The 17,422-nt window shown below is 42.4% G+C and overlaps 1 protein-coding gene across 8 annotated transcripts in view; it reads left to right on the forward strand.

The window, feature by feature from the left end:
• Cdk14 (cyclin dependent kinase 14) overlaps positions 1–17,422 on the forward strand; it is a 535,385-nt gene that overhangs the window by 388,513 nt on the left and 129,450 nt on the right. For all 8 annotated transcript variants that reach the window (XM_013123504.3, XM_040735840.1, XM_040735837.1 and 5 more), the window contains one exon: positions 4,179–4,242. In XM_013123504.3, coding sequence (XP_012978958.1) covers positions 4,179–4,242 — 64 coding nt within the window. The remainder of the gene's footprint in view (positions 1–4,178; positions 4,243–17,422) is intronic.

Below are 17,422 nucleotides of genomic sequence, written 5' to 3' on the forward strand. Positions count from 1 at the left end.
GCCGGACACCTGGGGAATGAAGCCACCAAGAGAAAGCACCGCCGGTCAGTCCAGCAGCTCTGGGAAATGAAATGCTACAGTTGTTCCCACAGTTGTCTGCCCCCATGCCTTCATTCTCCCTTCTTTCACCAACTTCCACTGCACTGAGTTTTTCCGCATCCAGGGGATGCCAAGCATAGTGTCCTCTGTGCTCTTGGTTCTTCCCCACACCTACCCCCAGTGTCCTATAGAGAACCTTTGTCATGCTGAAGGAAACTAATTTCTCCTCTATTCAGCTCCCTCACTAGGCCATGGGTGTCTCCAAGGGAACCCCAAGCTCCGAGTCTTCTGTGGGAAGCTGGGAGGTGCACAAGCTTCTTGGGCAGATTAAAGTGACTCTGCATAAATGAATGTGCACAAGACCTCTCAGAGCTGACCATTTGGTGCTGGGTAGCCAACTGGTGTGCTCTTCCCCCCCGGGAAGACTGTGTCTTCCTCTCGACATTCCTTGGTTTCTTGTGGTTCTTTGTGTAGCGTTGGGTCCTCCTGAACTTTGCCCCATCCATGTTAGCGTGTCTGTTGTCATTGTTGGCCTTGTCCAGCTCATGTTTAGTCTCATGTTGGTGAGACTTTATGGGTGTGACTTCTGACATTACGGTCTCACAGCAAACTCCAGGATCCCCTCTGGCTCTTACCGTCCTTCCATTCCTTCTTCTGCAATGATCCCAGAGCCTTCAGTGAATCAGATGTGTATAGGTGTAGCATTGGGACTGTGCTCCACACCTCTGCATTCGATTGATTGTAGTTTTCTGTAGTGATCCGTTTGTTGCAGAGAGAAGTGTACATAATGATACTTATAAGGACAAGTGTTTAGGATGTAGTTAGGGATTATGCTGTCTTAATAATGTGGTGGTTGTAGATGACCCCCTCACGGTCCATGACTTCACGAGCCCTGGGGAGTTGCCTAGGTTTCCAGTAACAGGCATGATTTCTTCTTCTTGAGTGGGTCTTAAGTTTGAATAGGGAGCTATTGCTTACTGCCTATGTATATGTGCCCCTAAGAAACCATTAGGATTATTGTAACTTGATGGTCATTGTGGTGGTTCCCAATGTTAAGCCCTGAAAACATACGTGTAACTTAGGTTATACAGACTGAGCATTTTATACTTATGTATTTAGGTGTGTGTGTGTATAAAACAATTAGTGCAAAAAGAGACTATGAATTTGAAAGAGAACAGGGAGAAGATATGAGAAGGTTTAGAGTGAGGAAAGAGAAGGGGGAAATGATATAATTTTATTATAACTTCAAGAAGTAAAAGAAAAAATTTAAAAGACCTCTCACTCTTGGGACATGTTAAAGATGGTAGAGGCTTCATATACTATAAACTCATTTATGTGCATGTGTAGGGACTCCTAAAGTCTGATACCACAAATTCGGTTCTCCTCATCTTTTATTTACAAAAGACTGTTTTTGACTTGTAGGCAATATTCTTTCGCTAACTTTGAAAGGTCTTGGCATTGGAACTTCCTTGTTCATACAAATGAAAATCTGGCCCAGAGACAAGGCACACACTTTCCCTAGGACACAGATGTCTGTCCTCGTCCATCATCCACTTAACCCATGCTTCCACTTCTGAAAAGCCTTTCACTAAAAACAAAATTAATTTTTAATTCTCCTTTTCCTTTGGGAACATTGTGCCAACTTTTCGTTTTCTGAACACAGGCTCCAAGAATGGGACCTGATTGCCAAGTTTGTCATTAAAGAACAGTCTCGTGTGATTTGTCTGTCCTGTTATCTTTCATGTGAAAGCCATACTATTTAAGAATCTCCATGAGACACAGAACTACACAAGGATGAGGGTGTCGCCTAGGAAAAGGGTTTGCTGATAAATGGTTCTGGAAACACTGACCAGACCACCAGGGCGGTAGTCATTTTTCAGCAAGACTTAAACCCTCCTAAAGGATTGTTCATAGAACTTCCTGAGGCCCGTATATGATGCAAAGACGGTCCATGTCACAATTTTAGTTGAATGGACTTATTTTCAGTTGTTAAAGTTTAGTATGTTGACCTCCTTCGTCCTTCATGCAAAATTCAACCAGTGTGAGAACAAAGGGGAGCGTCATCCTCAGATGGCTCTGTGTGTGTATGTGTGTGTGTGTGTGTGTATCATGTATATGTGTGTCTGTGTGTGAATGTCTATGCATGTGTGTGTATTGTGTATATGTGTGTCGTGTGTGAATGTCTATGTGTGTCTGTGTGTGAATGTCTATGTGTGTCTGTGTGTATCATGGATATGTATGGCCGTGTGTGAATGTCTATGCATGTGTGTGTGTATTGTGCATATGCGTGTCTGTGTGTGAATGTCTATGTGTGTCTGTGTGTGAATGTCTATGCATGTGTGTATTGTGTATATGTGTGTCTGTGTGTGAATGTCTATGTGTGTCTGTGTGAATGTCTATGTGTGTCTGTGTGAATGTCTATGTGTGTCTGTGTGTATCATGGATATGTATATCCGTGTGTGAATGTCTATGCATGTGTGTGTGTATTGTGCATATGTGTGTCTGTGTGTGAATGTCTATGTGTGTGCGACTGTGTGTGTGTGTATGATGCCTGAAACACTGTTACCAGAGTTCTTTATGTAGCGTTCCTTTTCTTCCCTCTGGCCCCCTTGTCTGTCACCTTCTCTCTCCCATAGCCATCAGTTGTGTAAGCTTGTTCGCAGGTCTGTGGTGGTTTGAATGAGAATACTCCCCATGGGTTCATATGCTTGATCCCCAGTTGCTTGAACTGTTTGGGAAGGAATAGGAGACGTGACCTTGTTGGAGGGGGTGTGTACTGGGGGCGGGCTTAGAAGTTTCCAAAGCCCATAGCATTCACAGTTAGTTCCCTCTGCCTCGTGCTTGTGGACAAATGTGTGAGCTCTCAGCTGTTCCAGCACCATGCCCCTGCCTGCTCCCACCATCCCTAATGATGGCCACATGCTCTCACCCTCTGAAACTAAAAGCCCCCCCAAAAGCACTCTCTTCCAGTTTCTTGATCGTGGTGTTTTGTCACCGAGAAAAGTAACGGAGACAAGATCTATGCTAGTATTTATTAGCGTTTTTAAATTAACCAACTGTCATTTCAAAGAAGAATTTTATCATCTCCTGTCATGTCGCGCTGATTTAATATCCCAGCGAGGACACAATCCATGCATTTGATGCTGACTCCCTAGCGCAGCCCTGGGGCCCTTCACCAATAAACCCCCGCACCAGTAGTCCAGCTCTGCACTGCCTTCTACCTAGCAGTGCCCGCTAGTCCTCCGATAGCATGCTGTGTACGACCTCCTTGTTCCCACTCCTCCAGTCTTCTCCAGCCTGGCATCTCACCCTCCTAACTTACTGCCTGTCCATGCTGGCCCAGGGCCATGCAAAGGGCAGCGTCTGACTCTGACTCAAAAAGTACACTGTCTCCAAGCCGACTGCATCTCTGAGCCAATGCGGTTTTCTGTGCCTACTTATCTGCTATGATTGATGATTGATTGATTGATTGATTGATTGATTGAATGCCGTGGAGTATTCTCCACACAGATGAACAGAGGCTATCACTCTCTGATTTATAAATGAGGAAATGAAGCCCTTTGAGGCTCCTTCCTGCACAGGTTTACACGGTGAGAGGAGAGCAGCGCATGGGAGGCCATTTTGACGAGAATAAAACCCCAGTGATTGAAGCGGAAGTAACTGAGAGAACTTGAACGTGTGAAACCGTGACTCTTGAGTTCCTGAACCGTCTTGATGCTGAGACGGAGGGCACGGGGAAGAAACGGCAGAGCTCTCATGACTGGAATGACACACTGGGACAGTGGCGCGAAGGACAGTCACTCGCCAAAGAGTTGTGAGGGGCACCGGAACCCTTCATTCGGTTCCACCAAGATGACGTTGCGCTCGCTGTGTGATTCTTCACCTTCTTATTGAGTTTGAGCTTGATTAAAAAATAGCGGACGTGATCTGCCACATTCAGCTGCATTTGTTAGAACACAGAGACTCACCCTGGGTGGTCCTTTAACTGCCTTTACTTTCATTGAGAAGAAAACCCTGGCTGATGATAATGGGGGAAGCGTCCAAAGTTCCACACCATGCAATGTAGTGTTTTCTGCACTTGAGAATTGTGAGCGCTTTGGAAATAATGTCTGTTTTCACAATTTTCTGTTCTCTACTAGGTTCTTGGAACACCAAATGAGGACACCTGGCCAGGAGTTCATTCTTTACCACATTTTAAGCCAGGTATGTTTCATTAATCGCAAGTGCTAAGTGCTTCCTGCGTGTAAAAGGTGGCTCTATAAGTGTCCATGTTCATGCAACAGATGGCCTGGAGACACGTTTGCCATTGTGCATTTTATGTTTTAATGGAGCTGTCTTTTATTTGCACAACTCACTTTTTAAAAATAAAGCTCACTGCCCCTCCACCATGAGAGGGTCTCACCGTGCAAACTATGTTTGATTTGACTAATGATCTTGTAGTCACTACTGATTTCATTGTCTATGAGACATATGTCCCTGCTTATGAAAGCAAAATTTAACTGGCAAGATGGCAATGTAATGGTAAAAAATTTACTGCACTATCCTAAGGACCTGAAAACCAATTCCCAGCAACCAGGAAAAAAGCTGGGCTGGTGACTGTTGCCTGTAATTCCAGTCCTGGGCAAATAGAAAAAGGCAGATTCCTGAGAACATCCTGACTGTTAAGTCTAGATTAATTTGTGAGATCCAGGTTCAGTGAGAGACTCTGTCTCAAACTAAGGTGGAGAGACATTGAAGAAGAGATCAAAAATAATCACACACACACACACACACACAGAGACAGACAGACAGACAGAGACAGAGAAAAAGAGAGACAGAGACAGAGAGAGACACACGAGAGAAGCAAAATTTACATTGGAACAACACAACTCATATATATCACTACTTTTGAATAATACTAAGAAGTTGTAGTAAATTATTTAAAAAAGACCCTACAGTTTTCCTTTCTTGACTTACATTAAGAATATATGGTCAAATAATTTGAACTTAATTATATGAATTGTTCTGATTCTTCAATTGTGTATGTAGCATTTGATATTTCAGTGGAAATTATTTAGGCCTCTGAACTGGAGGCCTTTGAGAATGCAGTTATTTCAAAAATAAGTTGTCACCTTTACACTTACCAGTAGATGGCAGTGGTGAAACTTTCAGTTTTAATAATCACAAGAAAATCTGACAGGATGTGTGCTTCATTTTTATTGAAGGAATGAAAGATCTGCAGTTGGAAATTGAATAAAGTGGGGAAAATGAATTATTGTAAAGTGATTCTCTTGTTTTGGGGGGATTATAAAACGTGGTCCATGAAATGTAGCCCCGACATGGAGTTTCTGAAGGAATTGTACAGAGGACCTGATGTTTGCTGATCTCTCAGAGGCAGAGCTCTGAGTAGTTTACTGAGGGAGCCAGGTATCTTCTGCTGCTCTTCTCCTCTTTGGAGACTCCAGATTTAATTACCAATTTCAAAGGATGAATGAGCTGGGGAACTATTTTTATTCTTCACATTTTTCTTCTGAAAGTGTACAGTGAAAATTCTTTTATCTTGCTCAGAAGCCCCAAAAGCCTTTTGTACTTTTACTGAAAATTATACAAGAATTCTATGCTCAGAAAAATTTCTAGAAACACAGCAATTTATTATAATAGGCTGTTTTTATTAATTAAGCAAGAAGCATCTTGTAACCAGTGTACTTATTCCTAGTGGAGTTTAAGTCAAGAAGACAACACTTTTTCTTTTTCTTTAAATTAGAAGCAATCTTCTTTTACATGTCAATCTCAGATCCCTCTCCCTCTCCTCCTCCCCTGACCCCCTATCCTGTCCCCTATCTGCTTCCCAGGGAGGGTGAGGCCTTCCATGGGGGATCATCAAAGTCTGTCACATCATTTGGAGCAGGGCTTAGACCCTTCCCCATGTGTCTAGGCTGAGAGAGTATCCCTCCATGGGGAATGGGCTTCCAAAATCTGTTTGTGCACTAGGGATAAATATTGATCCATTACCAGAGGCCCCATAGATTTCCCAGGCCTCCTAACTGACACCCATGTTCAGCTAGGGTCGGTCCATTTTATAAGTGTTACAAGCTCTTACAGTTAGCAATCTTGTTAGGACATACAATTTTAAGAAAATAAAGTAGAAGATCCTGAGATGCTAGAGTTTAGCTCACTGGCAGAACCCTGTCCTAGCATTTACCAAAACAAAAATGAAGATTTTAAATGAACAAAGTTATATACATAAAGGACTGATTAATATAGTAATTTCACCTGCCAAGCGTCTAGACTGGAAACATGGAGTAATTTGTCTATTTTTGGTGTGAATAGAGCTCATTTTTGTCAAGAATACATGCAAGCACTTTAGAGTTTCTAGTATAAGATGTTCAACAAGTTGACTTAGCAGATAGTGAACTTCAGGATACCTATGCACAGTGCATACCTGGCATTCAGAACTTAGCTGCTGCTCTGAGTTATATTGAATATTTAAAAGCAGTCTTACTCATGAGATTCCTCTGGTAGAAATATATAAGCTAGATAGAGGAGATATATTAAATACTGTGTGAGCACTTCAACAGACACGTAGTCAGTGTATTGGGAGTCCAGAAGAACAACGCATCTAGATGGTATAAGGCTGGACTAGGAGAGACAAGATTATAAACTGAGGGGAGACACACCCTCAAGGACTTCCACACAGTGCGCAGTCAGGCCATCAAGGAGTCTTGGTTACGGACTTCACAGATCTGATCCCCCAAGGGAACTAAACACATAGCCCAAAGCACGGGAGCAGTCTAGGGTCATCTGTCCTGCCCTATAACCCCACCTCCATATTCTATCTCCCAAAGAGGGCTATAGAGATTCTGAAAGGGGAGAAGGAAAGCTACACAGACATGCTTTCTTTAATACAAAAAATTGTGTCTGTGTCTCTGTGTATGTATGTGTATCTCTGTGCGTGCGTGTGTGTGTGTGTGTGTGTGTGTGTGTTTCACTGTGTGTGTCTTGTGTATGTGTGTGTGTCTATATATGTGTGTGTATCTCTGTGTGTGTGTGTGTACTCCATGGTGCACATGTGGAGATCAGAGGGTAACTTGCAGATAGTTGCTGTCTCCTTCCACTGTGTGGGTTGCAGAGGTTGAACTCCGGTCATCCGTCTTGGTCGCAAATCCTTTTACCCACCGAGCCATCTCCTTGGCTCTTTTCTTTAAGCATTTTGGAAATGAAGAAATACAATAGTGCAAAGCTTTCTCCTTGCTCCAACTCCCATCTGCCAGCTTCTGCAGAAACCACTGCCCTCCGTGACACCAGGCTCCCTCTCTAATATCGTAGCTGTTTCTTTCCTTTATGTAAATGTAGCAAATTATGAATATGTTTACTGTATTTTTCCTACACAAACTACAGTTGTGTCTTGTTTTCCTCACTAGTGTATCTGTATCCTCTAGGTTTTTACGTGTCACACATGTCACTGCACGTAAATCGGTGTGGCTTCCCTCTTGTCCCTGAGTACTACATTGTTTTCTGTTGAGCAGATCTAACCTGCTCTCTAACTGTGGGCATTTGGGCTGTCTTCAGTATGTCACTATTAGAAGTGTTAATGCAGTGACAGCTTCATCTAAACAGTAACTTGAGAGAAAATGAGCTAAAGAGCCAACAAGTATAAACAGTTGTGATTTCTAACACTTCTATCAGTCTAAAGCAGTGGTCTCTTCTCTCTGTGTTGGCAATGCATGCCGTGCTGCCCTAAGTCTTCTCTGCTTTGGACGTGTGGCCAGACTTAACCAGTCGACTGCCGAAAGGAATCTCACTTTAATGTTGGTTTGTGTACTTCCTCTCATGTGAGGCTGGGCATTTAGTCATCTGTTTCAGCTTTTCCTTCCTGTGAACTATTTATGACTTTCGCTCAATTTATAGTTAAAAATTGTGGGTCACCTCTCTATTAATTTCTAGGAGTTTTTATTATTTAGAGTAATTTCTCTTTTATCTATGAAAGCCTTTGTTTTTCTGGATATAACTGCATAAGAGGCTTTTATTCAATTTTTATTAACTTCATTACCAAAAATGTTGCACAAAAATACCATACACTGAAATTAGCCAGACCTGAGGACTGTACAATTCAATAAATACAGTTAGGCTAGCTATTCAGGATAGATGCTATGAAGATTCTTGACACTGGATTTTATACTTTCACTATCAAAACATTATTATGCATTTATCTACTACAAAACCAAAAATCCCATGACAGAATTAGAACTATAAAATAATGACCTTATAGCCCCTTTCATAACTCCTGTTTATTACCTGTATTTAGTCCTTCCTCATCCCCTAATATGTAGCCTTTTTTTGTCCTCTCTTCCAAGTGTTGTACTCTTCTCTCTCTCTCTCTCTCTCTCTCTCTCTCTCTCTCTCTCTCTCTCTCTCTCTCTCTCTCTCTCTCTGTCTCTCTCTCTTTCTCTCTCTCTCTCACACACACACACAATTTGGCTAGATTCCACATCTTTTTTATATGTTACCTAGATAAATACTATATACTCTAAATACATCCATTTTCCTGAAAATTTTGAGTGCGTTTTTCTTTAGCACTAAATAATATTCATTCAATTCACACACACACATAAAAACGTGTCTGTGTACATATTTATATATTAGGTAGGTAGATACATAGATTTATAGATTGAGTTTTCATTATCCATCCATCTGTTGACTAACTACTGATCCCAGTTATTTTCTGTAGTGAATACAGCAGCAGTAAACATGGGTGCAAGTGTCTCTACAGGAGGATATGTAGTTCTCTGGGTGTATATGCAGGTGCGAAATGATGGGGTAGAGTAAGGCAGTTCTGTCTTTAATTTTCTGAGACCTCTCCAAACTGGCTTCCCCAATGGCTGCATAGCCTTGCATCTCCATCTCGAGTGAATAAGAGTCCTGGAGTGACCACTGGCACCTCGGAAACTCTACTCCCATAGTGACTTCTGAGACCACTCAGAAACCCTATACCCACAATGACTTCAGAGACCACTCAGAACCCCTCGTCCCATAGTGACTTCTGAGGCCACTCAAAACCCCTAGTCCCATAGTGACTTCTGAGACCACTCAGAAACACTATACCCACAATGACATCAGAGACAACTAGAATCAATGCCTCAGACTCTCACAGGACACTGAGCACTGGAACTGAAGTGTGGGCCTGGTGCTGATATCTGAGACCACTGGACTAGAGTCCTGGTCACAGAGTGTTCTTGGTCCTGCAGAAGCCAGAGGCCCTGTAAAATTCTAAGCAAGGTTGAACATAGTCCATACTATTAGGTAGTGTCTTTTCTGACTTGTTTAGCAATAATGCTTGTCTCAAGGAAAAAAAATCCCATGACACTTGCAGAATAATACAGGCATGATTTTTAATAGCAAATCCTGTTATTCTCTCTCTCTCTCTCTCTCTCTCACACACACACACACACACACACACACTTTGTGTCTATATTAATATACGGACACTTTTGATTTTCAAATTGTTTATTTTACTGTTGTGTTCTAGGCCACACATAAATCTAAACTCTAAATATATCTCTTAGAGGAAATTTCACACCTGTTATTTTTAAAATGTGTACAAAAACACTGAGCTAATTCTGTACAAAATGACTTCAAATACTCAAATAGCATGTAGACCCCATGTATGGTACTTCCCTCCAGTTCTTAAACTCTTCCAACAAAGGGGCATTCAGCAGTGGTTTAAGGATGGATTATTATTCAGAAGTTCAGACAGGAAGACACTGTAAAGTTCAAGGAGGAAACAGCACAGCCAGACTGGAAGCAATGAGAAGTTATGAAATTCCAAATAAAATAGTCCTATTTTCCAAAATCAAGCAAGGGGCGGGGCACATCTAAAGTGGTTACAATGTTTCTCAGGAGAGTTAGTCATCCAATGCAAGAGGTCGTCCAATTGAAGAAACGGAGGAAGATGGGATGTCTTATATGAATGAGACAGATGAATAGAGAAGAATTCGCCAGTGAATAAGGAAAAGTGAGGAAGGGTGACATTTAAAACATATTATGTCCCAGACCAAGCATGCAGACACACTGACCTTTGATGTAGACTTGGTTACACTAAGTGTTTGTAATGAAGTGAAAAGTTTCTTATGTCCTACTTAGTTACAGCTTACAAAACAATTTAATACCTTATCTCATTTAACATTCACAATAAGTCTGAGTTACTAAACTGTTGTCTTAATGCTGCAATCCCACTTTACAGACAAAGGAGTACCCAGCTGTGAGTGTTGGCCCCAAGCCTACTACGACTTTTGAAGGGGGCTTGCCTGTTACTGCTAGAGCTGTAAAGAACGGTGACTTTATCAAATAACTGTCTCCCTACAGTACTTTTCACCGCCTGCTCACTGTGGCAGCTTTAAGCCCTTCACCTGCTCTTCTAATAAGTTGTCAGTTCTAAAAAAATAAAATTCAGACCACTTACTTTCCAGCGTTTTCTTGAAAAGTAGTACAATGAATACTTTCACTGGGACAATGGCCGTGAACCAGGACTGTCCTAGAGTGATTAGAAACATGATTCTTCCATGTATTATCCATTCCAAAGCTTCTTTAGTTACATATAGTATAGCAATAGAAACACAGATGTGGAACCAGACATACTTATCTCTGCACTGTTAGCAAATACAAAAGTTTGACATATCACGTAGCAAAATGTTCACTGCCAGTGCTCAGACTGGGGTTGCAGCCCTCAGTTCCTGGGACAGCAAATGCCTGTTTGATCTATAGATAGACATTTCTGTCCAGCCTGGTCCCACCGCCCTTCAGTCCCAAATAAACACACAGAGGCTTATATTAATTATAAACTGTTTGGTCTATTCCTCAGGCTTCTTATTGTCTAGCTCTCTCTTAATTATTAATCTGTAACTGTTAATCTATGTATTTCCACATGGCCTTATCTTACCTGAGAATGCCTGGGCATCCTACCTTCCTGATGTATAGATGGTGTCTCTCCCTGACAACTGCTTTTCTTCTTCCCAAAATTTTCCTAGTCTGGTAGCCCCACCTATACTTCCTGCCTGGCTACTGGCCAATCAGCATTTATTCATCAACCAATAAGAGAAACATATGTACAGAAGGACATCCCCATCATTGGTCCTTTCCACGCGTAAGGAGGTTAGGTCCCTAGCTTTAATAACACTCCTGGGTCTTCCCAAGGCTTTTATAGGGTGCTGGAAAAGCTTTGGAGGCGCAGGATATGCCATGTAGGAAGATTAAGAGAGAGGGCATCTTGGTGTCATATGTGCCCTTCATAGACCACCCAACTGGGAGGGTCCCCTGAGACCTGCAGAGATCCCTCCTCTACTCTTCAGAGAAGATGGTCTCTGCTCTATCCAGCCCGTCAACTTCTATGGAAATTAAATGCAAACATCTGTCCTTACACATTTTTCTTTATTCTGCCTACTTTTAAGATGACTGAGCTAGATAGTATAATTGATATAAAATGTGGTTTACCTTTTAAGGGTTTATAGTTACAAAATAATGTTTTTAACATTAAAATGTTCTATCTTCTGTTTGCAATTTCCTTTCCTACTTGCTTTTTATGCTTTGTTTCTGGAATTGTTCTCTCCCCCCCTTCTCTCTCTGTCTCTGTCTCTCTCAATAGCAGCCATCATAAACATAGGTTGGATCTAGGTATATTATGTGATGGTTATAAAAATGTGTACATTAAGGAGTGCAGTACCTGCTTTTTACTCACCAAGTACAAGGACCTGAGTTCACATCTCCCAAAGCCACACAAAAAGCTACTCCCAGTGGCACATACTGATAATTGTCCTCTTGTGTGGGGAAGCAGACACAGAGGATCTTTGAAGTTCACTCATCAGGCAACCTACTGGAGTTTCTGAACTCAGACTCAGAGAGAGACCCTATCTCAAAAAAGAGTGATGGAAAGACACCCGATATCCACGCCACACCTTCACATGTACGCACATACGTGTGCACCTGCGTCCACAGTGACTGAGTTCTTGTGTCAGGTTGTGTTGCTGAAAACCTTACAGGTTTGCTGGCACGGGTTTGGGGCTTTCAGATCTCTGTAGCCGTGAGCCTGTGCCAACTTTGCTATTCTTCCTCTCACAAGTTAATGGCACTGCATCCACCTGGTAGAAGAGCTAGGCAATTAGTCAATGTGGGAGCTACATGAACTTTTTAATCACACATGGTACTTGAGTCCATTTTGACATTTTCATACTTGCATACAACATATTTTGATCAAATTCACCCCACCCTCTTTTTGTCTCCCTCACAATCTCTCCCCCCACCCCTCGTGTGTGTGAAGCAATGAGCTTAACTGAGGTTGCTTATGGGAATGTGGGTCCTGATGGGTTACTTATTGGAGGAAGGACAGCATAAGAATGACTGCGCTACTGTAGGAAATGTTTCTTCCCTCTGATGGCAACCGGTAACTTCTGTAGCTGCTAGGGGAAGGATGGGGATTATGTGAACTTTGTAGAGAAGGGGAAGTTCTGACTGCGGGCGGTCTTAGTGGCGGTCAGTGGTCGGTGAAAACTGGAGAGTGAATCCAAGTAAGCTGAGATATGCCTTGCATGTGCTCGAGTGTCTGCACTATTAGTGAGCACTTAGCAGTCCCTGGAGACACCGCTGTGAACCAGGCAGACAAGCCTTTCCTAAACAGCTCACAAGCCAAAGAGATAATGACAGACGCCAAGTCACAAACGTGGCGGCAGAAATGTGACCCACGGGGAATCAGCAAGAGACACTTTAGAGGGCCCAGGCCTTGCGTCCGAAGGGAGGAGCGGAGGTTTCATTTGAAGTGTGAGAAATAGTATAGAGCTTTGAGTGGGGAAGGAAATGGATGTTTTAGGACCTCGAAAGGGCCCACTGGCTACACAGTGTCACAGACCTAGTTCAGAGCTGGAGAGAGGCTTTTCTTACTTTCTTCCTGCCAGCAGCCCTCAGGGAGAGTGTCTGTAAAAGTCTGTCCTGACTCAGAGGGAAATTGCTGTCACACCAGTGAAGAGTGACGTCACTGACTTCTTTCCCCATGTGTCTGTTTCTGGACAAGGAATTGACATGGTGTGTCAGGGGCTTAGCCACTGGCATCAAAATAAATAGGGCGAGTTAGGTGTCTTGTTAAATGCCAAAATATCATCATCTCCAGTAACAGATGCTGTCTTTGTGGGTGGTAGCAGCCATTCCGTACAAAGCAGAGGCTGTGCATACCTTCTTCTTCTTGTCTGCTGAGAGAATATCTCATTTGCTCTCACCAGTAGTGTCAACAATGATGGAACCTAACATCTTGTCTAGAAAGCATCAGAAAAAAGGAAATAATAAATTCTCAAGAGGAAGTGAACTTCTTCCAAGTAGATATTTTTTTTAATTCCAAAGAAACTTGGGAATTTTATAATAGTCAGCATAGATGTTAGTCTCATTTCACCTCACCAAATGGAATACAGGGTGTCATTTACCACATAAAGATGTCTCCCCTCTCCAGTAGCTCCCACCCCAAATTATTAAAGCCTATTGTCTGCTGCCCTATTTGTATTATTTGGTTACTGTCATGTTTAAGAAAACAGTTAAACTTTTACCCTGAATATATAGATAACTAGTAAGTGTGGTTGAGTTGTGGTGGCGCACGCCTTTACTCCTGGCACTCAGGAAGCAGAGGCAGGCAGATCTCTGTGAGTTCGAGGCCAGCCTGGTCTACTTTGATTGAGTAATGTGCCAGCAGCATCACTGTAAACTGACTGGCCACTTTTTGTTTCTGTCTTTAGTTACCTGATGTGTTACATTTATCCTGTTCACAAATGATTGTCAGCAAGCACATAGCTTGAAGTCCACAGTGCGAAAAATTCTTCTTAACTCCTGAATCTAACGTTTTAGACATATCCTTACAAAAAAAGAAAGAAAGAAAGAAAGAAAGAAAGAAAGAAAGAAAGAAAGAAAGAAAGAAAGAAACCAAAACTTAAAGAGGAAGATGAGGTGACTAGGGGCTGAAGATATAAAACCGAGAGCATGACACCTGTTTTCAGATTGGAGCTTGACCATAGAACCTTAATATAATAGAACACTTTGTCTCCAGCAACAAAATGGAACCTCTTGGGGCCCAAAACTCACATTTCCCTTATGAGTAATTGCACGCCTCTGTGAGAAATCCATGATTGAGTGGTTGAAAAGAAGGGAGTGGGAAAGGTTTTCTGTGTTCACTCCCTGGCAACATTGAGATCACAAAGCACAGTGTAGTCTGAGGTTTTATGTGCGTTTTGTAGCACTTGAAAATGCTTAGAAGCAGACTAAGTGCAAACATTTTCCGTGCTAGTTTGTGGCTATTACTTCATGCTGTGCAGCTGTTTACTGTATACCAAAGACCTTTATGAGCCCTCTGAGGTCTTCCTAACAGAGCTGGTAGTCAGGGTAGATGGATGAAGCTGAAGCCCTCCAAGGAAAGCTGTGTTTGGGGACACACTGTAAAACTGCACCACAGTCTGGATGCACAGTCATCAAAACAGCCCCTCACCACACACACACACCTACACACACACACCTACACACACACACACACACAGAGTAGCCATGCTCCCTACGTGGTAAACTGAGGGTCGCGTGATCTTGGCTGCTTCCTACAATTCTTGGTTCCAGGATGCAGGTTGGTTTTGTTACATTTGTTCCCTGAGTCTCTCATCCTCCATGGAGTCACAGGTATGGAAAGATGCTCTGCTCTTTCCTCCTGAAAGGCAGGGGTAAAACAATGGAAGACTCAACTGTGGGCACATTTCAAACCTCTGCTATGTCAATAACACTTTTACCGCACAGTGAATATGGGTTCAGTGGGAGACTCAAGTGTGCCTCACTCACAAAGAAAGGAGGGAGTAATTATTTGCTATTAATCCAATCGATTCCCCCTTCTTGGTCTCCCGACTTCTCAGCTCCTCTAGCCAGAGAAGTGAATCAGCCTCTTTCTGGTGTGGTTTAAACTCCTCATTAGACCCTTGTCGCAGGGCTCCTGTAAGACAAACTCACCACTATGCAATAATGATTACTGAGCTGGGGAAATGTCTAAGTGGGTAAGTACTTGTCCTGCAAGCATGAAAACCCAAGTCCAGATCCCAGAACCCACATTAAACTGGGTGTGATAGCACATGTCTGCAATTGCAGCACTCCTTTATCAAGGTGGGAGCTAGAGATGGGGAAATTCGCAGAAGCTCATAGGCCATTTACTCTAGTGTTTCTCTGACCTCCACATGCTTGCCACGGCACTCTATATCTGTGAACACACACACACACGCACACACACACAGAATATTTTTAAAAGTAATTGTTATTATGCTACCATATGGATATAAGAAAAATGTAGCCTTCCATTATTTATGATACAAGCAGTGTCTTTACTCCCCAAATGTTCTAGTTAGGTCAGTACATGGACTGCACTGGTGGGTGATGTAGTTGTTTTTGTTTGTTTGTTTTACTCTTTGGGGGCCCATCATCCAGATCCCAAATAAGTAGAGACTTATTCTTATGAATGCCTAGCCTTAGGGTGGCATGTTTATAGCCAGCTTTTCTAACTTAAATGATCCCATTTCTCTTTAACTATGTTTTACCTCTGGGCTTTTTACATTTCTTCATTCTATGTATCTTTCTTTGCCTCTTACTCCATGCTGGCTTTGTGGCTGGGTGGCTGGTTCCTGGCGTCCTCCTTCCCCTTTCCTCACTCCTCCTTCTCCTCTCTTGAACTTAGAGTTCTCCTCCTATTTATTCTCTCTGCCTGGTAGCCCCACCTACCCTCTCCTGCCTAGCTATTGGCCATTCAGCTCTTTATTAAACCATCCAGTGTTCTAGACAGTCAAAGTAATACAGCTTTACAGAGTTAGACAAATGCAATATAAAATAATGTAATACATCTTTGCAGCATTAAACAAACACACCATAAACAAATGTAACATATCTTGAACTAGTATTCCACAAGAGGATGAAATCATAGGGATGCTAAAACTGCCTTCATTTACACATGCCCTTGAATGGGCATTCCTAAGAGAGTCACGTGGTGTGGTGTGGTGGTGGTGGTGGTGGTGGTGATGGTGATGGTGGTGATGGTGGTGGTGGTGATGGTGGTGGTGGTGTTGGTGGTAGTGGTGTGTGTGTGTGTGACAGAGAGAGAGAAGTGTGAATGCATGCATACAGATGCTTGCGTCTCAAGAGATCTCATATATTCCATTAATCACCTCTATTATGAATTAGAACAACTGATATTCTCATAGAATGTCAACTTTCACTAGTGCATTAGAATCACAGAATTATGATGCATTACACTGTAATGGCAGCATCTGGGTGGAGACAAGAAGCTCAGAAGTGTGAAGTTGATGTGGGCTATATAACAGAATCCTCATCTTAAAGGACTAGACCTAGGGACGTAGCTCAGTGGCAGAGTGCTCGCTAAGCATTCTCAAGGCCTTGGGTCAATCCTCATCACCTCCCAAAGGAAAACAAGCCACAAAATTACATGTCAGGAGCTAAAAGACCACAAACATGTTCATGGTGTTTATTTACTTGTTTCAAAATGAAGTTTCATATAGATATTTTCTCTCTGGAACAATATTTGCTTATGATACTGAATGCCTCTAAGATATATACATAGTTGGCTATGAGATTGTCAGTTTTTAAGGCATAGTGTTAATAATAATAACAATAGCAGTCATGGAAAAGAAGTATAGAGTATTACTTTGTAATAATTAACTCTGGACATGCATTTCCTTAGTATACATTTTCAGTGTCTCTATAACATAAAATCTACTAGTGTCGTGACCTATGATCTGGGGACACTGAGGCACAAGAAGTTTGACTAATGTGTCCAAGAATTGACAAATACTAAAACTCAAAAGATATGTTTCATATTTGCTATGAGCATGAGGAATGTTTGTTCTACCCAAAGTAGGTCAGACAGTTGGGAAGCAGGTAGACAGTGTTATCGATGTGGAAAGGTAACAGGGTTGTTTATATTAGGTTTTCTCTTATTGCTGAAGGAGCCTTGATCTGGCTTTGTGACTTCACAGTAAAACCTCAAGTCTTTCACAGCCACACACACCTTATGGCACAATGACTGGAGCATAGACTTGAATTCTGGACAGTGTACATTCATAGCCCAGCTCTGTGTGTGAAATGTGTGTTATGCACAGGTTCTCCAGTGCCTGTGCTGGGTTCCCTCCTGTGTAAAGTACAGCGCTGCCCCTGCTCAGGCGCACGGGGAGTAGTAAGACAAGTTTCTGTTTGGAGGCCACACAGGAGGCGTTGAGTGTCCCTGCTCTTCGGCAATAAGAGACTGGAGCACACAGTGCCACTCCAGCCTCTGCCACTAGCCTATCTAAGACAACACGGCTCCTGCTTCTCTATGCTTGTTTGTAAGATGAAGGGATTAGCG

The sequence above is a fragment of the Mesocricetus auratus genome, unplaced genomic scaffold (assembly GCF_017639785.1).
Source record: "Mesocricetus auratus isolate SY011 unplaced genomic scaffold, BCM_Maur_2.0 Super-Scaffold_100051, whole genome shotgun sequence".
NCBI lineage: Eukaryota > Metazoa > Chordata > Mammalia > Rodentia > Cricetidae > Mesocricetus > Mesocricetus auratus.